Below are 15,746 nucleotides of genomic sequence, written 5' to 3' on the forward strand. Positions count from 1 at the left end.
TTTGCAATATAAGTATACTGATGAATTCTTTACTGGGAGTTCGACGATAATGTGTAACTAAGCCCATTATGTGGTTCCTGAAATCAGCACAAAAAACATCATATCCACAAGATGTAGGATCAGAATTAGGCCATTAGGTTCATCGAGTCTGCTCCACCATTCAATCTTGGCTGATTTATTAACCGTATCAACCCCATTCTCCTGCCTTCTCCCCATAACTTTTGATGCCCTTGCTAATCAAGAACCAATCAACCTCCCATTGCCACAGAAGGCTGTGGAGGCCAACACATTGAATATATTTAAAGTGAAGGTTGATACATGTTAGATTAGTAAAGGCATCAAAGGTTACGGGGAGAAAGCAGGAGAATGGAATTGAAAGGGAAAATAATTCAGCCATGATGGAATGGTGGAGCAGACTCGATGGGCCGAATGGCCTAATTGTGCTCCTGTGCCTTATATGATAAAATTCAATACTTTGCAGTCTCTGAACTAATCACGAAGACAGTTTCTGGACAGACTAGGATCAGGTTTGCTAAGTGGATTAATTGGCTTGTTCCCCCATATCATCAATAACCCCTTAATACTGAAGAGGATAGTGGGGTTAGGTTAGATCAAGGGCAGCACAATAGTAGCTGCTATCATAATGCTATTACAGTGCCAAAATTCAAAGTAAGTATATTATCGAAGTAATATATGTAACCATGTACAATCCTGGCTTCATTTTATTTATTTCTTTATCTATTGATAGATTGATATACAGCACGGAATAGGCCTTTCCAGCCCTTTGAGCTACGCCACCAGCAACAACCAACTTAACCTAGCCTGATCGCGGGGCAATTGACAATGACCAATTAACCTACCAACCGGTACTTTGGACTGAGGGCATACTCACTAAATCCAATAACCATAATAGTCAGTGAAAGACCCCACCGATGAGGCAGACAGCCAGAGTTGAAAAGACAACAAACTGTGCAAATACAAAAAGAAAAAAAAATTAATAAATAATTAAGCAATAAATATTAAGAATATGCGATGAAGAGTCGTACAAAGGCAACCTGCATTCAATTCCTCCACTGTCTGTAAGGAGTTTGAATGTTCTGTCCATGGCTGTGTGAGTTTCCTCCCACATCCCAAAGACTTGCGGATTAGTAAGGTCACATGGGTGTGATTGGGCAGCACAGGCTCATCGGCCTGTGACTGTGCTGCACCTCGAAATAATCATTTGTAGTTTCACACTGTTGTAGCATCTTATGGACATACAGAAAGGGCAAGTTGACTTTTTCCCTGGAACATAGGAAGCTGGGGCATCTAGTGACCTACGGGGGTTTATAAAAGTATGAGGAGACAATAAGGTAACTGCCTTTTTCCCATAATAGGAGACTCTAAAACTGTATGGTATGGGTTTAAGGTGGGGGCAGGGAGAAGAATTTTAAAGGTTCAGGGTCCTGCTGAAGAGTCTCGACCCGAAACATCGACTATTTATTCCCCTCCATAGATGCTGCCTGACCTGCTGAGCTCCTCCAGCATTTCGTATGTATTACTCTGGATTTCCAGCATCTGCAGAATCTCTTGTGTTAAGGATCTGAGGGGCATCTTTTTCCACAGAGACGGTGGGTATGTGGAATGAGCTGCCAGAAGTGGCAGGTATAGCTACAACACTTTAAAAAAATATTTATACATATATACATGGATAAGAAAGGTTGGTAAAATCTGGGTCAAATGCAAGCAATTGAGAACATCCTCAATAGGTGGTGTTTCAAGAAGGCAGCATCCATCATTAAGGACCCTCACCACCCAGGACATGCCCTCTTCTCATTACTATCATCAAGGACGTACAGGAACTTCGTGTTTTAGGAACAGGTTATTCCCCTCCACCATCAGATTTCTGAATGGTCCATGCAAGCTACCTCATTATTTTTGCTCTCTTTTCTTGTACTGTGTAGTACATTTTATGTATGGCACTGTACTGCTGTCACAAAATTTCACAACCTATGTCAGTGATGATAAAACTGATGCTGATCCAGACAGGACCAGCTCAGGTTAAGTTGTGTCTGTGGGCCTGTTCCATGCTATGATGCTATCGTCTCTTCCATTCTGTGTTGTAACAATGGTGTTCTCGGAGTCACAACGATCTGATCACACAGAAGAAAGGAACATTTATTACCAAAATATGTATTTTATAATCTTGAGATTAGCCTGCTTACGGGCAGCCACAAAGCAAGAAAGCAGAAAGAACCCAAATTTGAAAAAGACTAATACCCAATGCACAGAGAGGAGAGAAAAACAAATTGTGCAAGCAACAACACTCGGAACCGAAGGGTGTCTGTAGCCCTGGAGTAGGCTGATCCTCAGCTTCAGTTCATCACACGGCGAATCAAATCGTCGCGAAACGCAGAGCCCTGTGGAGAGAGGAGTAAATGTCACAGAAGAGCAAGCAGAATCAGCCCAATTCTCACTTCTGGTCCTGGCACTCTGCCTTTTCAGTCTGTGGGCTGGCATTTAAATTGTCCAAACACTGAATCATGTCCCATTCAGCAAAACACTAGGACTGCCCATATGCGACCTTTCCGAATCAATCCAACCTCACTCCCGGTTTAGGTAGATGGGTTTCGAAACTCCTCTGTTCTGACTCCCCTCCTATTAGCTCGTTCCAGCTCCATATCTGGTTCCTGACTCCTTGAACATGCCTTGACCTTGCTCCGATTACTCAAAACATGCCATGCTCTGACTTTGCATCACACCTGCATGCCTCAATACTCGAGTCAGCCTCGCCTTCGCTCATCTCTTCACTGTTTGCGATGATAATTTACCACAGAAAAATTGTTATAATTAAAGCAGTCACATTTCTTGCTTTACAGTCTTCTATGCGGTGGTGTGCTGAGGCAATGGCATCAACACGGGTGATGCCAACAGGCTCAAAAGGCTGACTAGAAAGGCTGGCTCTGTTACAGGGGTCAAAGTGGACACACTGGAGGCTGTGGTAGAACAAAGGATCCTACGGAAAACCCTGGCAATTCTGGACAATGTTTCTCACCCTCTGCATGCCACCTTGGCTGAACAGAGGAGCAGTTTTAGTAATAGACCAAGATAACTACGTTGCTCCAAAGAGCACTGTATGAGGTCATTTTTACCCTCGGCCATCAGGCTCTATAATGAGTCAACCTATAGGTTGGGAAGTGATCTTGGAATCTTTGACTTGTTAAATCTTGTACAGTTCATTTTTAAGGTAACGTATTTTTATTCTTTCTTAATTCTCTTCTAATATTTGTATGTCTGGGCACTTGCGATGCCACTGGGACACTAATTTCCCTTGGGATCAATAAAGTATCTATTTATCTTATGAACCACTAGTGAGCTGTTGCCCAACTTAAGTAGCACCATCTTAAATCGGAAGTAAAATTTGAAGTGCAATTTAGGGAATTCTAAAGGCAATTAAACTTAGTGTCACAGTTAAGTACAATACAGTACAGTCATGGGCCCTTCAGCCCATCTAGTCTGTGCCAAACCATTTAAACTGTCTACTCTCGACATGCACATGAACCATACCCCTTCCATTCATGTACCTATCCAAACTTCTCTTAATCTAGCTCACATGCACCACTTGTGCTGGCAACTCGTTCCACATTCTCACGAGCCTCAGAGTGAAGAAGTTTCCCCTTATGTTCCTTGTAAAGTTTTCACCTTTCACCCTTAACCCATAATCTCTAGTAGTTTCACCATCCTCAACAAAAGGAATGAGGATCATTTAATAATAAAATAGCCACAATTACAATTTTTGTAATCTCTTGCTAAACCAAGCCTTAGTCTGAGCTCTAAGGAATTACAACATAGAGTAATTCTGCACAGGAAAAGGCCCTTTGGCCCGCGCTTTTGTGCTGAATTAAACCAGTAACTGAATGCCTAACTGACCTAATTCCTTCAGCCCATACAACAGTGCCACAGTAGTGTGATGCTATTACAACTCAAGAGCTTCCGAGTTCAGTTTCAGTGTTCTGTAAGCAGGTTTGTTTGTTCCTTTCCACAAGCACATAGGTTTCCTCCAGATGTTCTGGTTTCCTCCCATAGTCCAAAGAAGTACCAATTAGGAGGTTAATTGGTAAATAGTCTCATGATTAGAAATTGGTGGGCTGCTGGTCCGTATGGCTCAAAGGGCTGGAAGGGCTTTTTCTGCACTATATCTCAAATTGATTGATTTATTTATTTATTAGGATGTCCAGCCATTGGTTATGATACAATGGCAGATAACACTTGATGGGATAAATGGCTTAATTCTGCATCTATGTCTTACAGTCCACATTATTTCTATACTTATCTCAGAGTGCACATCTTAATCTATACTTAAGAGTGCACATCCCAGCACTTCTTAAATGTTTGTATGGTATTTGTCTCCACTTTCAGCTGGAGCAGTGTATTCCCAGCACCTTCCATTGTGTCCTATACATCTCCTTAGAGCTTAACGCCTCTCTCCTTAAATGCACACTCTCTAATATTAGACCTTTTTACCCTAAGGAAAAAATGCTATCTATGCTTCTCGTAAGTCTGTTTCAAGTCTCCCCGCAGCCTCTGCTGCTCTGGAGAAAAAAAGTTTGTCATTGAAAAGAATCTGGGTTTCTGATGCTTTCCCTAGGCCCTGGATGGTGCTTCAGAAAGTCCAGCAAGCCCAGCACCCTCCATGACAAGGCCGACTGCATGGTACACATTCTACATCTATACTTTTTTCCTTTCACTGGTGATACACAATTGCTGAAGTGTCTACTCTCTACCTAATGCAGTATAGTTACTCAGCTGGCATATCCCACACCTGTAACCACAACGCCAAGTGTAAGGCAGTCTGGAACAGGAAAACATCGCCATCTACTGGCTTCCCTCCATGTTAAAGATACTGTAATATTATAAACCAATTTCAAGATTGCAACAGAGTACCCTCTGCTTTCTGAAGAGAGCTGGACTATGCACATTAATACTTACGACCTTCTACAGAGAGCATCCAAACATGCTGCATTGTTGCATGGTGCAGTGAACTGTACTGTGGTGGACAGAAAAACTTTACAATGGGTAGTCAAAAATGCATCATATGCGCCAGCCTACCTGCCATCAAGGCCAGTAGCATATTGAAGGGTCCCACCCACCCTGTTTATGGACTGTTTGTCCCATTCCCATCAGCATCTACTTCAGGACCTCCACACTTCCCCCAAGCTGTAAAGCTGATGCACACCTCGGCCCACTAACCCATGCCCCATACCCTCACCATCATTCAAGTTTATTGTCATCTGACTACACATATGTATAAATCAAACAAAACAATGTGCACCCACAGTACATTTATCATACACAGCTCATAAAATTATAAAAGTCACGTATAAAGTTCTAAAGGGATTGGACAGGTTAGATGCAGGAAGATTGTTTCTGATGTTGGGGAAGTCCAGAACGAGGGGTCACAGTTTAAGGATAAAGGGGAAGCCGTTTAGGACCGAGATGAGGATAAACTTCTTCACACAGAGAGTGGTGAATCTGTGGAATTCTCTGCCACAGGAAACAGTTGAGGCCGGTTCATTGGTTATATTTAAGAGGGAATTAGATATGGCCCTTGTGGCTAAAAGGATCGGGGGTATGAAGGAAAAAACAGGTACAGGGTTCTGAGTTGGATGAACAGCCATGATCATACTGAATGGCGGTGCAGGCTCGAAGGGCCGAATGGCCTACTGCACCTATTTTCTATGTTTCTATAAAACAAAGTATTACCACAAACAATTACCACCACTACTTTATCATTTCCTGTCAAAGTCACCTTATGTACAGACACTCCTGTGTGTAGTGTCACTTTGTGGACATAGATCTATATACAAAGTTGTATATATAAGCAATTTTATGTATTTATATTTATCGTCTCTTTTATGATTGTGTTCTTTATTTTTCTGTGTCTTTTTCGTGTTGCATCGGATCCGGAGTAACAATTATTTTGCGTGTATACCGGAAATTATATTAAACTGTGTTGAATAAGGCGAAGATTGGGGTTGGGAAATTTGCAGACTGGTATTTAAACGCATTAGAACGCGTTTGCGGTCCAAACGGCGTGTTCGACATTTCTGGATTCTCGCGGCTCTAGTAGTTTTGTGCGCATGTGTGCGAAGTGGTCGCCTTGGTAACCGTGGTCGGCGTCGCTAGTGTGACCACCAAGATGGCGAAAGGAGCGGATAAGAAGAAAAAGAAAACGAAAGACGAGAAGGAGAAGGAGAAGGACAAGGATAAAATCAAGCTTAAGAGAGGAAAGTCTGGGGACCTGACGGAGGAGACGGGGTTGGAGGTGGAGGTGCCGGTGCCGGCGGCGCAGTCGGAGGAGAACCTGGTGTGCCAGGTGATGACCGAGCAGCCCGAGGAGGAACCAGTCCCCGAGAGCCTCGACACGTCTCCCGAGGCCACACTCATCTACTATGAGGAGCCCGTTCTGACCAAACTGATCGTGACGAGGTGCGGCTCAGCGGTGGGAAGTTGGGTTTCAATGAGAGTTTATTTATCGCTTCATTGTTGTCATACAGTCTTATTTGTCTTGCATACTGCTCATACAGATTAATTCATTACACAGTGCTTTGAAGTAGTACAAGGTAAAAGGAGAATAAAGTGTAACAGCTATTCAAGTAACGCGTAAGCACGGGTGTAATGAAATACTTACTTGCAGCACTATCACAGGTATATAGCATCATATAAGCAGCATTCACAAGAAAACAAATTAATCACAAATTATTCACAATTTTTACCATAAAATACAATTAGAGGTAATTAAAAGTCAATTTTTGTGTAAGATGGTCACTTGCAGCTAAATTTAGTAATCAATTTCTGAGCGCTACCCACCCCCACTCTAAAAACGAACCCTAACGTTTCTAACATTTTTAACCCTTAGGATTAGAATAAATAGTTAAACTCAAATGCAACTGCTGATCAAGTCTTGATTTCCAAACTGAACCACTAACCTCAATTTGGACCATAAGCTTCATTGCTGTATAGCAGCTGGCGTAATGCTTTGCAGTGCTAGTGAACAGAGTTTCATTTCCTCTGCTGTCCCTAAGGAGTTTGTACCTTCTCCCCATGACCATGTGACTTTCCTCTGGGTCCCCTGGTTTCCTTCCACATTCCAATGATGTATGGATTAGTAAGGGTTAGAGAGATGAAGGCATAATTCTACACTGGCAAAATATGCTGCCCACAGCACATGTCCGCATTATGTTGGTCGTAGACACAAAACATGCACTTCCCTGTAAGTCTCCATATTTTCATCTAACAACTAAAGCTAATCTTTAATCAATACAAGGTGAGAAACTAAATTTAAAACGAGAAAATCTGCAGATGCTGGAAATCCAATACACTCACTCACAAAATGATGGAGGAACTCAGCAGGCCAGGGAACATCTATGGAAAAGAGTACAGTCGACATTTTGGGCCAAAACCCTTCTTCAGGACTGGAGAAAAAAATGAGGAGTCAGAGTTAGAAGGTGAGAGGAGGAGAGGAAGAACCACAGGGTGATGGGTGAAACTGCAAGGGGGTGTGGTGAAGTAAAGAACTGGGAAATTGTGTGAAAGAGATACAAGGCTGGAGATGGGAGAATATGGTAGGAGAGGACAGAAGGCCATGGAAAAAGGGGAAGAGCACCAGAGGGAGGTGATGGGCAGGTATGGAGTTAAGGTGAGAAAGGGAAAAGGGAATCCAAATTTATATCTCTAAACTTAACAGTCTTGCCTCCACTGCAGTGCCAGATGTCATTGAGAGCTGCTCTGCATTGTCATTCCTCAGTGGGGTTTAATAACTTTACAACTTGTACAGTTCACCTAGAGGGGAAACAATGCTCCTAAACAAAATGAAGCTCTCCAAGTTATGTAACATAAACACATGTTAGGAACTGGAAATAAAAAAATGGCTAATTGTTAGAACCTGGAACTCCCCCAAAGAATAGTGAAAACAGGGGATTATGGGGTAGTGTGGGTTTAGTACTTATTTAAAGGAATATATGAGTCAGCACAATGTCGAGGGCCGAAGGGCCTGCACTGTGCTGTAGTATTCTAGTGTCAGATATAAATGAATGGAAGAAAATGCTGAATGGGTGAAATTAACAGTGGGGTTTGAGCATGGTTTCATGAAGCATTAACATGACTAGGTCGCTCTTGCCTGAAGAATATAAGAAGCAGCGATGAGATGAATTAATATTCTAAAATTATTACAAGCATAATCATGAATAGAAATACAATTCATAATTAAAGTTTTTGTCCCCAAAGCAGTTTTGGCACTGCATTATTCCTTGTGAAATCAAATGAGAGTAAGGAAACGCTTGCATACAGTATATAGGGCGTTTCAGGATTCCATAAAGAACCTTCCAATTGTAGTTACCATTAGAATATAGGAACCAATTCCGCTGGCTATTTTAAACATAGGAGCAAATTAGGCCATTAAGGCTGATTTATTATCCCTCTCAACCCCATTCTTTTGCCTTCTCCCCATAATCTTTGATGCCCTTACTAATCAAGAACCTATCAACCTCCCCTTAAAATATACACAATACACAGCCATCTGTGGCAGTAAGTTCCACAGATTCACACACTATAATTCCCCTATTGTAAGATTTTTTTTGCATTCATCAGCAATAATAGATAGTTTCTCAGTTTAAAATCCAATCTAAAGACACCATCCTGTCAGTGCACTCCTTCAGTACTGCATCGGAATGTTAGCATAAACTTTTGTGCTCAAATCTCTCTAGAAGGGGTTCCCAATCTTCCTTACGCCATGGGCTAATGCTATTAAGCAAAAGGACCATGGACCCCAGGTTGGGAACCCCTGTACTAAAGACTAGTGGAGCTTGAGCTTGTAACATTTTGCCTGAGACCAAAGTGCTATCAACTGGTTAATACATTAACAAAAGTGATGCTTTTAAACTTAATTCAAAAAGGGTACAAATATTAATCTGTTCACATCTTGCACTTGGCATCGCTTTACTATGATGCACTGTAGTCATTTATTTCAACAAATAACTGACTTATCCCATGAGTGTTTTATGCATAACCTTAATATGATTTTATGCTAAGATTTGAATAGTCCTGATGAAGGGTCTCAGCCCTCAATGTCGACTCTTTAGTCCTTTCCATAGATGCTATCTGACCTGCTGAGTTCCTCCAGCATTTTGTATGTGTTACTTTGGATGTCCAGAATCTCTTGTGTTTATGACCCTCTTAACTAATTTTAGTTTAGTGAGAAACAAGGAAAATTATATAAGCAGAGAAATGATGAGGCAGATAGTAACTGAAGTGAAATGAGAAAATATAACCATATAACAATTACAGCATGGAAACAGGCCATCTCAGCCCTTCTAGTCTGTGCCGAACGCTTACTCCTACCACCTGCACTTGGCCCATAACCCTCCATTCCTTTCCTGTCCATATACCTATGCAATTTTACTTTAAATGACAATATTGAATCTGCCTCTACCATTTCTACTGGAAGCTCATTCCACAGATATGCTTATTTCTAAAAAGGATCCATTTTTTTCAAAGCTATGAGGGTGAGACAGTGCGAGGGCTTTATGAAGGTGTTGGGATTGCACGTTTCCAAGGAGGTCATGTGTATGAAGTAAGTAGAATTATACTTTCCATTCTCCCTTGTTTAAAATCCACTTTCTAAACAAATAGTATCCGTGTGACCGATATTGTGAAATTGTGTTAATCTTCATATTTTGCCACAGGGTGTATTTTCAGAAGGTCTGATGCATGGGAGAGGTACTTATGTGTGGGCGAACGGAATAAAGTATGAAGTAAGTAAACATCAATACATATCAGTGTTCTCAGTCTTTTCCCAGTACTTTGCATTAGATGTCTACTGTTCTGAAAGTGAATATATTAAGAGATTAGCATGTTTGCTTGCTGCACCACTCTAATAGAGTGTCACAGTCACGTAGCGGTTTGCACAGCACTATTACGGCTTGGGGCCTCAGACTTCAGAGTCCAATTCTGGTGTCCTCTGAAAGACCTTTGTATGTTCTTCCCTGGAACATGTGTGTCTCCTCTGGGTGCTCTGGTTTCTTCCCACATTCTGAAGACGTACCAGTTAATAGTTTAATTGGGCTTTGTAAGTGGTCCTGTGATTAGGCTATGGTTAAATCGGTGGGATGCTGGTCGATGAGACTTGTTGGGCTGGAGGAGCCCGTTCTGCACTGTCACTCTCCTCAACACTGAACTGATCAGTGACACAACCTATGGACTCACTTTCAAGGACTCTACAATTCATGTTCTCAGCATTATCTATCTATTTATTTGCACAGTTTGTCTTCTTTCAAACATTGCTTGATTATGCTGAAATGAGTGATGAAATGCTATGGGAGGTTGGTCATGACTTGACTGAACTCCTGCCTCATCAAAGACCTGGACCCATTGCAATTTGCCTTTTGCCAAAATACGTCAACGGCAGACGCAACCTCAATGGCTCTCCACACGACTTTAGACCACCTAGACAACGTGAACACTTATGTCAGAATGCTGTTCATCGACTATATAGCTCAGCATTTAAAACCATCATTCCCACAATCCTGATTCAGAAGTTGCAGAACCTGAGCCTCTGTACCTCCCTCTGCAATTGGATCCTCAACTTCCTAACCAGAAGACCACAGTCTGTGTGGATTGCTGATAACATATCCTCCTCTCTGACGTTTAACACTGGCACACCTCAGGGGTGTGCGCTTAGCCCACAGCTCTACTCTCTATATACACATGATTGTGTGGCTAGGTATAGTTCAAATACCATCTACAAATTTGCTGATGATACAGCCATTGTTGGTAGAATCTCAGGTGGTGACAAGAGGGTGTACTGGAGTGAGCTAAGCCAACTAGTGGAATGGTGCTGCAGCAACAACCTGGTACTCAATGTCAGTAAGACGAAAGAGCTGATTGTGGACTTCAGGAAGGGTAGGACGAAGGAGCACATACCATAAAGTGCATAGAAGGATCAGAAGAGGAGAGAGTGAGCAGTTTCAAGTTCCTCAGTATCAAGATCTCTGAGGATCTAACGTGGTCCCAACATATCATTGTAGTTATAAAGAAGGCAAGACAGCGGCTATACTTTATGAGGAGTTTGAAGAGATTTGGTATATCAACAAATACACTCGAAAACTTCTTTAGTTGTACTGTGGAGAGCATTGTGACGGGGTACATCACTGCCTGCTATGGAGGGGCTACTGTACAGGACCGAAAGAAGCTGCAGAAGTTGTAAATCTAGTCAGCTCCATCTTGGGCACTAGCCTACAAAGGACATTTAGGGAGCGGTGTCTCAGAAAGGCAGTGTCCATTATTAAGGACCTCCAGCACCCAGAGCATGCCCTTTTCTCACTGTTACTATCAGGTAAGAGTACAGAAGCCTGAAGGCACACACTCAGCGATTCAGGAACAGCTTCTTTCCCTCTGCCATCTGATTCCTAAATGGACATTGACTTCTTGGACACTACCTAACTTTTTTTTTAACATAAAGTATTTCTGTTTTTGCACATTTTAAAAAATCTATTCAATACACATAATTGATTTACAGGTAACCCCCCCCCCCCACTTTACAAAGGTAGAGAGTTCCTATGAAACCTTTCTTAAGCCAAAATGGCATAAACCGAAGAATCATTAATTTATATGGGAAAAATTTTTGTAAAAGTGAAAATCCTCTTTGTAATGCAAAAACAGATTACTAATGTAGGTCTTTTGTAAAAGCGAAGTGTTGTAAACATTCATAAAGTGGGGGACACCTGTACTTGTTTATTATTTTTATTTTATTTATTCTTATATTTTTCTCTGCTAGATTATGTATTACATTGAACTGCTGCTGCTGTTAACAAATTTCACGTCATGTGCCGGTGATAATAAACCTGATTCTGATTCTGTCTGTGTAATTTTTCATTGATTCGAAGCTGAGATACATCTGGGGATGTGCTGGGACTCATCATCACGTAACCTGGGGTCATCAGGTGTTTCAGGTCTTTCAGCATCAGTCATCCTCACTCAGGTGACCCAGTCAGGTTTAATCAGGCCCTGGCTTGTGTCCTGGCAAGGTCCATGGGTCACACCTCCTGATCCATAGCCACGTTTGGAGGAAAAAGGACACTGCACACCAGCACAAAACCTCACCCCAACTGTGAAGCATGGTAGAAGGAGCATCATGGTTTGGGGCTGTTTTGCCGCTTCAGGGCCTGGACAGCTTGCAGTCCTTGAGGAAACAATGAATTGAAAATTGTATCAAGTCACTTTACAGGAGAATGTCAGGGTATTAGTCTGTCATCTGAAGCTCAATAGAAGTTGGATGATGCAACAAGACAAGGATCCAAAAGACAAGAGTATATCAACAACAGAATGGTTTAAAAATAAGAAATTTTGAGTTTTGGAATGGGCAAGTCAGAGTGCAGACCTTAACCCAGTCCGGATACTGTGGTATGACCTGAAGAGGGCTGTTCATGCAAGATATCCCAGAAATATTGATGAACTAAAACAGTTTTGTATGGAGAAATGATCTAAAATTCCTCCTTGCCATTGTGCAAGTCTGATCAGCAGCTACAGGAAACATTTGGTGAAGGTTACTGTTGTCGAAGGAGATTCTTCCAATTATTAAGTACAAGGGTTCACATACTTTTTCCAGCCTGGACTGCGAATGATTAAACGATGTGTTCAATAAGACATGAAAAGTATAATTGTGTGTGTGTTATTAGTTTAGGCAGATTGTGTTTGTCTATTATTGTGACTTAGAGGAGGATCAGACCACATTTTATGAGTAATTGATGCAGAAAACCAGGTAATTGTAAAGGGTTCACAACATGAATTTGGGTAGATATCTGACAAATAATATTTATTTCTATGGATTTAGGGTGGCATGGTAGCATAGTGGTTAGCGCAGTGCTTTACAGGCCACCGTAACCATCGATCAGAGTTCAAATGCTGCAGCTGTTTATAAGGAATTTGTATGTTCTCACCGTGACTATGTAGGTTTTCTTTGGGTTTTTTTGATTTCCCCCCACATTAGTTGTTAGGCTTAGCATTAAGTAAATTGTAAGCACTCTATGTTGTTGCTGGAAGCATATCGAGACTTCAATTCAATTCAGGTTTAATTGTCATTCAACTATACACAAATACTCATGAATACAGCTGAATGAGTCGGCATTACTATGAGGTCTAGGGGCAAAATACAGTACCAACGGTCACAGGCAGCACAAAGCACACACAAGATAGGAAACACAAATGGTATCACAATTACACAATAAAAGAGTTCAAAATTCGTGCCATCAGTTACTGTTGACCATAATAGAGCTTGTCTTCTGCCGAGTGTTGTGGGGGGGAAGTGGTGGGGTAGTTTACTGCACTGCCAGGTGCTGTGCCATGCCACTCCTAGAGGAGTACACCGGTTTGGATGCCTCTCTCCCGGTGGCTGTAAACAGGTGACCCTGTGGCTTGAGGCCCTGAGTCCATTGAGTGCAGCCAAAATCTGTAGTTGACAACAAGAGTCAAGTGAACACTGTGAAGACAGCAGCAACTCCATCCAGGACACTGCATCACACAGCCCCTGGTGGAGAGCCTGGCTTCGATGCCTCTCCCCTGGCAGCTGTGAACAGGCAACACTGTGGTTTGAGGCCTAGTCGTCACAACTACCGAGGTCAACTCGCTGATGGTGTAGACCAGCAGTACTCTGAGTTCTTAATGTATAGCAGGAACTCGCAATCATTAGAAATGCAGTAGCACCTTTTGTTGACCCCTTAGAAGCTGCTGTGACCAAACGTGCTGCCATCTTATCAGAAGATGCAGGTTGTCCCAGCAGATCCTTGGACTGTGTTGACCTTTAACACATTTAATGCATATCACTGTATGTTTTGATGTACACATGACAAATAAAGCTGATCTTTATCTTTATAAGTTCCCAATCAAGAGACTTGTACATAACATACCCAGTAAAATGCTGAGAGAACACTTAACTGTTTTAATTTTATTTAGAGATGGAGCACAATTCAAGCCCTTCTGGCCCACCAAGCTACACCAACCAGCAACCACCGATTTAACCTTGGCTTAACCGCAGTATAATTTACAATGTCCAATTAACCTAAATCGTACATCTTTGGACCGTGGGAGGAGACCAGAGCACTGGGGAAAACCCACATACACAGGGGAGGACACAAACTTTCTTACAGAAGATTCTGGAATTGAAATCCAAACTTCAATGCCCTGAACTTTAATAGTGTCTTGCTAACTGCTACCTTACAGTGGCTGTTGGATGTTCTGATGCACAGTTTTGACCCAGAACATAGGCAATTCCTTCCATCCCTACAAATTCTGTTCAACCCACTGAATTCCACCAGCAGATTGTTTGTCTCTTGCTGCAGATTCCGCCGAATGCAGTCTCTGGTGTCTTCACTTCAGTAGTGGAATAATTTCCTTCAGACCTGAAGTGAAACTGAGGCATTTGGTGATAACAAAGATTACATATAATCAAAAAACAGGTTGAAGTCTTCCCAATCTTCTGTCCCATATTTATGTATTCCATGAACCACTTCTCTTTGTAGGTCCTTCCTGGCTTAAATTGCATGTCATATTTCAGTCTTAAACAGGGCTTTCTAACCTTTTTTATGCCATGGGCCCCTACCATTAACTAAGGGGTTCGTGGACCCCAGTTTGGAAACCTCTGGTCTAAAAGTACTTAATTAGTTTTAAAATGCTTTGGGATATTGTGAAGCACGACAGATATCACAGTGCATAAATAAGAATATTTCTTCTTCTCAGGGAGATTTTTCGATGAATATCCCTACAGGCCATGGCACCTATACATGGACTGATGGCAGCACCTATGTTGGTGATGTGCAAGATGGAATACGCCATGGACAGGGGACATTCATGAGTGCTGATCGATCTATCTCTTACACTGGAGACTGGTACTATGGAAAGAGGCACGGAAAGGTTTGACATTTGATTGTTATCATTTTTATTCAATTGTTGAGTTGTGACTCTTACAATTCACATGTATGTATAGAAAGGGCAGTAGACTCGAGTAGAAAGGGCTACAGTCATACACTGATCAGAAAAAGCTGCAGAGGTTGTAAACTCAGATAGCTACATCATGAGCACTAGCCTCCCTACCATTAAAGCCAACTTCAAAAGGTGATATTGTGTTATCATGAGATATAAGATGATCTCTTCTCATTGCTCTCATCACAGAAGGAGATCCAGGAGCCTGAAGACACACACTCAACGTTTTAGGCACAGCTTCTTCCCTTCCACCATCAGATTTCTGAAACTTCCATGAGTCGTGACCATTATCCCATTGTTTTGCTCTTTTTGCATTTTTTTTCCTATTGTGACTTATAGTTTTTTATGTATTGTACTGTAGTGCTGGTGCAAAACAAATTTCACAACATATATCTGTGATAATAAACTTTTGACACCGGATCATCGTTTCCTTTTTTAGGGAACAATATACTATAATGAAGAAGGAAGCTCTTGGTACCAAGGTGATTGGGTAAACAATGTCAGAGAAGGCTGGGGCACTAGACGGCAAGTACATTACTGAAGATATTCTTTTTCTTTGTTGTCTTTGGGTGATACAGATTTTGTGCTAAAATATTGAATTATGAATTTGTATTAGACAATAAATCAAAAACATTAGCATTTGAAAGGTGATCAAAGATCAGTGAGGGGTCAATTGATGGGAAGTGGTTGACTTTCTCAATGAACACAAGCAAATTTCCACTGATTTTAAGAGA

The 15,746-nt window shown here is 41.7% G+C and overlaps 1 protein-coding gene across 6 annotated transcripts in view; it reads left to right on the forward strand.

Moving 5' to 3' along the window:
- The first annotated feature begins 6,144 nt into the window (after positions 1 to 6,144).
- The window catches only part of rsph10b (radial spoke head 10 homolog B), a 68,822-nt gene continuing 59,220 nt past the window's right edge, over positions 6,145 to 15,746 (forward strand). For all 6 annotated transcript variants that reach the window (XM_059978999.1, XM_059978996.1, XM_059978997.1 and 3 more), the window contains exons 1-5: positions 6,145 to 6,468; positions 9,535 to 9,610; positions 9,723 to 9,791; positions 14,770 to 14,943; positions 15,452 to 15,537. In XM_059978999.1, coding sequence (XP_059834982.1) covers positions 6,179 to 6,468; positions 9,535 to 9,610; positions 9,723 to 9,791; positions 14,770 to 14,943; positions 15,452 to 15,537 — 695 coding nt within the window. In that variant the 5' untranslated portion in view covers positions 6,145 to 6,178. The remainder of the gene's footprint in view (positions 6,469 to 9,534; positions 9,611 to 9,722; positions 9,792 to 14,769; positions 14,944 to 15,451; positions 15,538 to 15,746) is intronic.

Source organism: Hypanus sabinus, chromosome 9 (assembly GCF_030144855.1).
Source record: "Hypanus sabinus isolate sHypSab1 chromosome 9, sHypSab1.hap1, whole genome shotgun sequence".
NCBI lineage: Eukaryota > Metazoa > Chordata > Chondrichthyes > Myliobatiformes > Dasyatidae > Hypanus > Hypanus sabinus.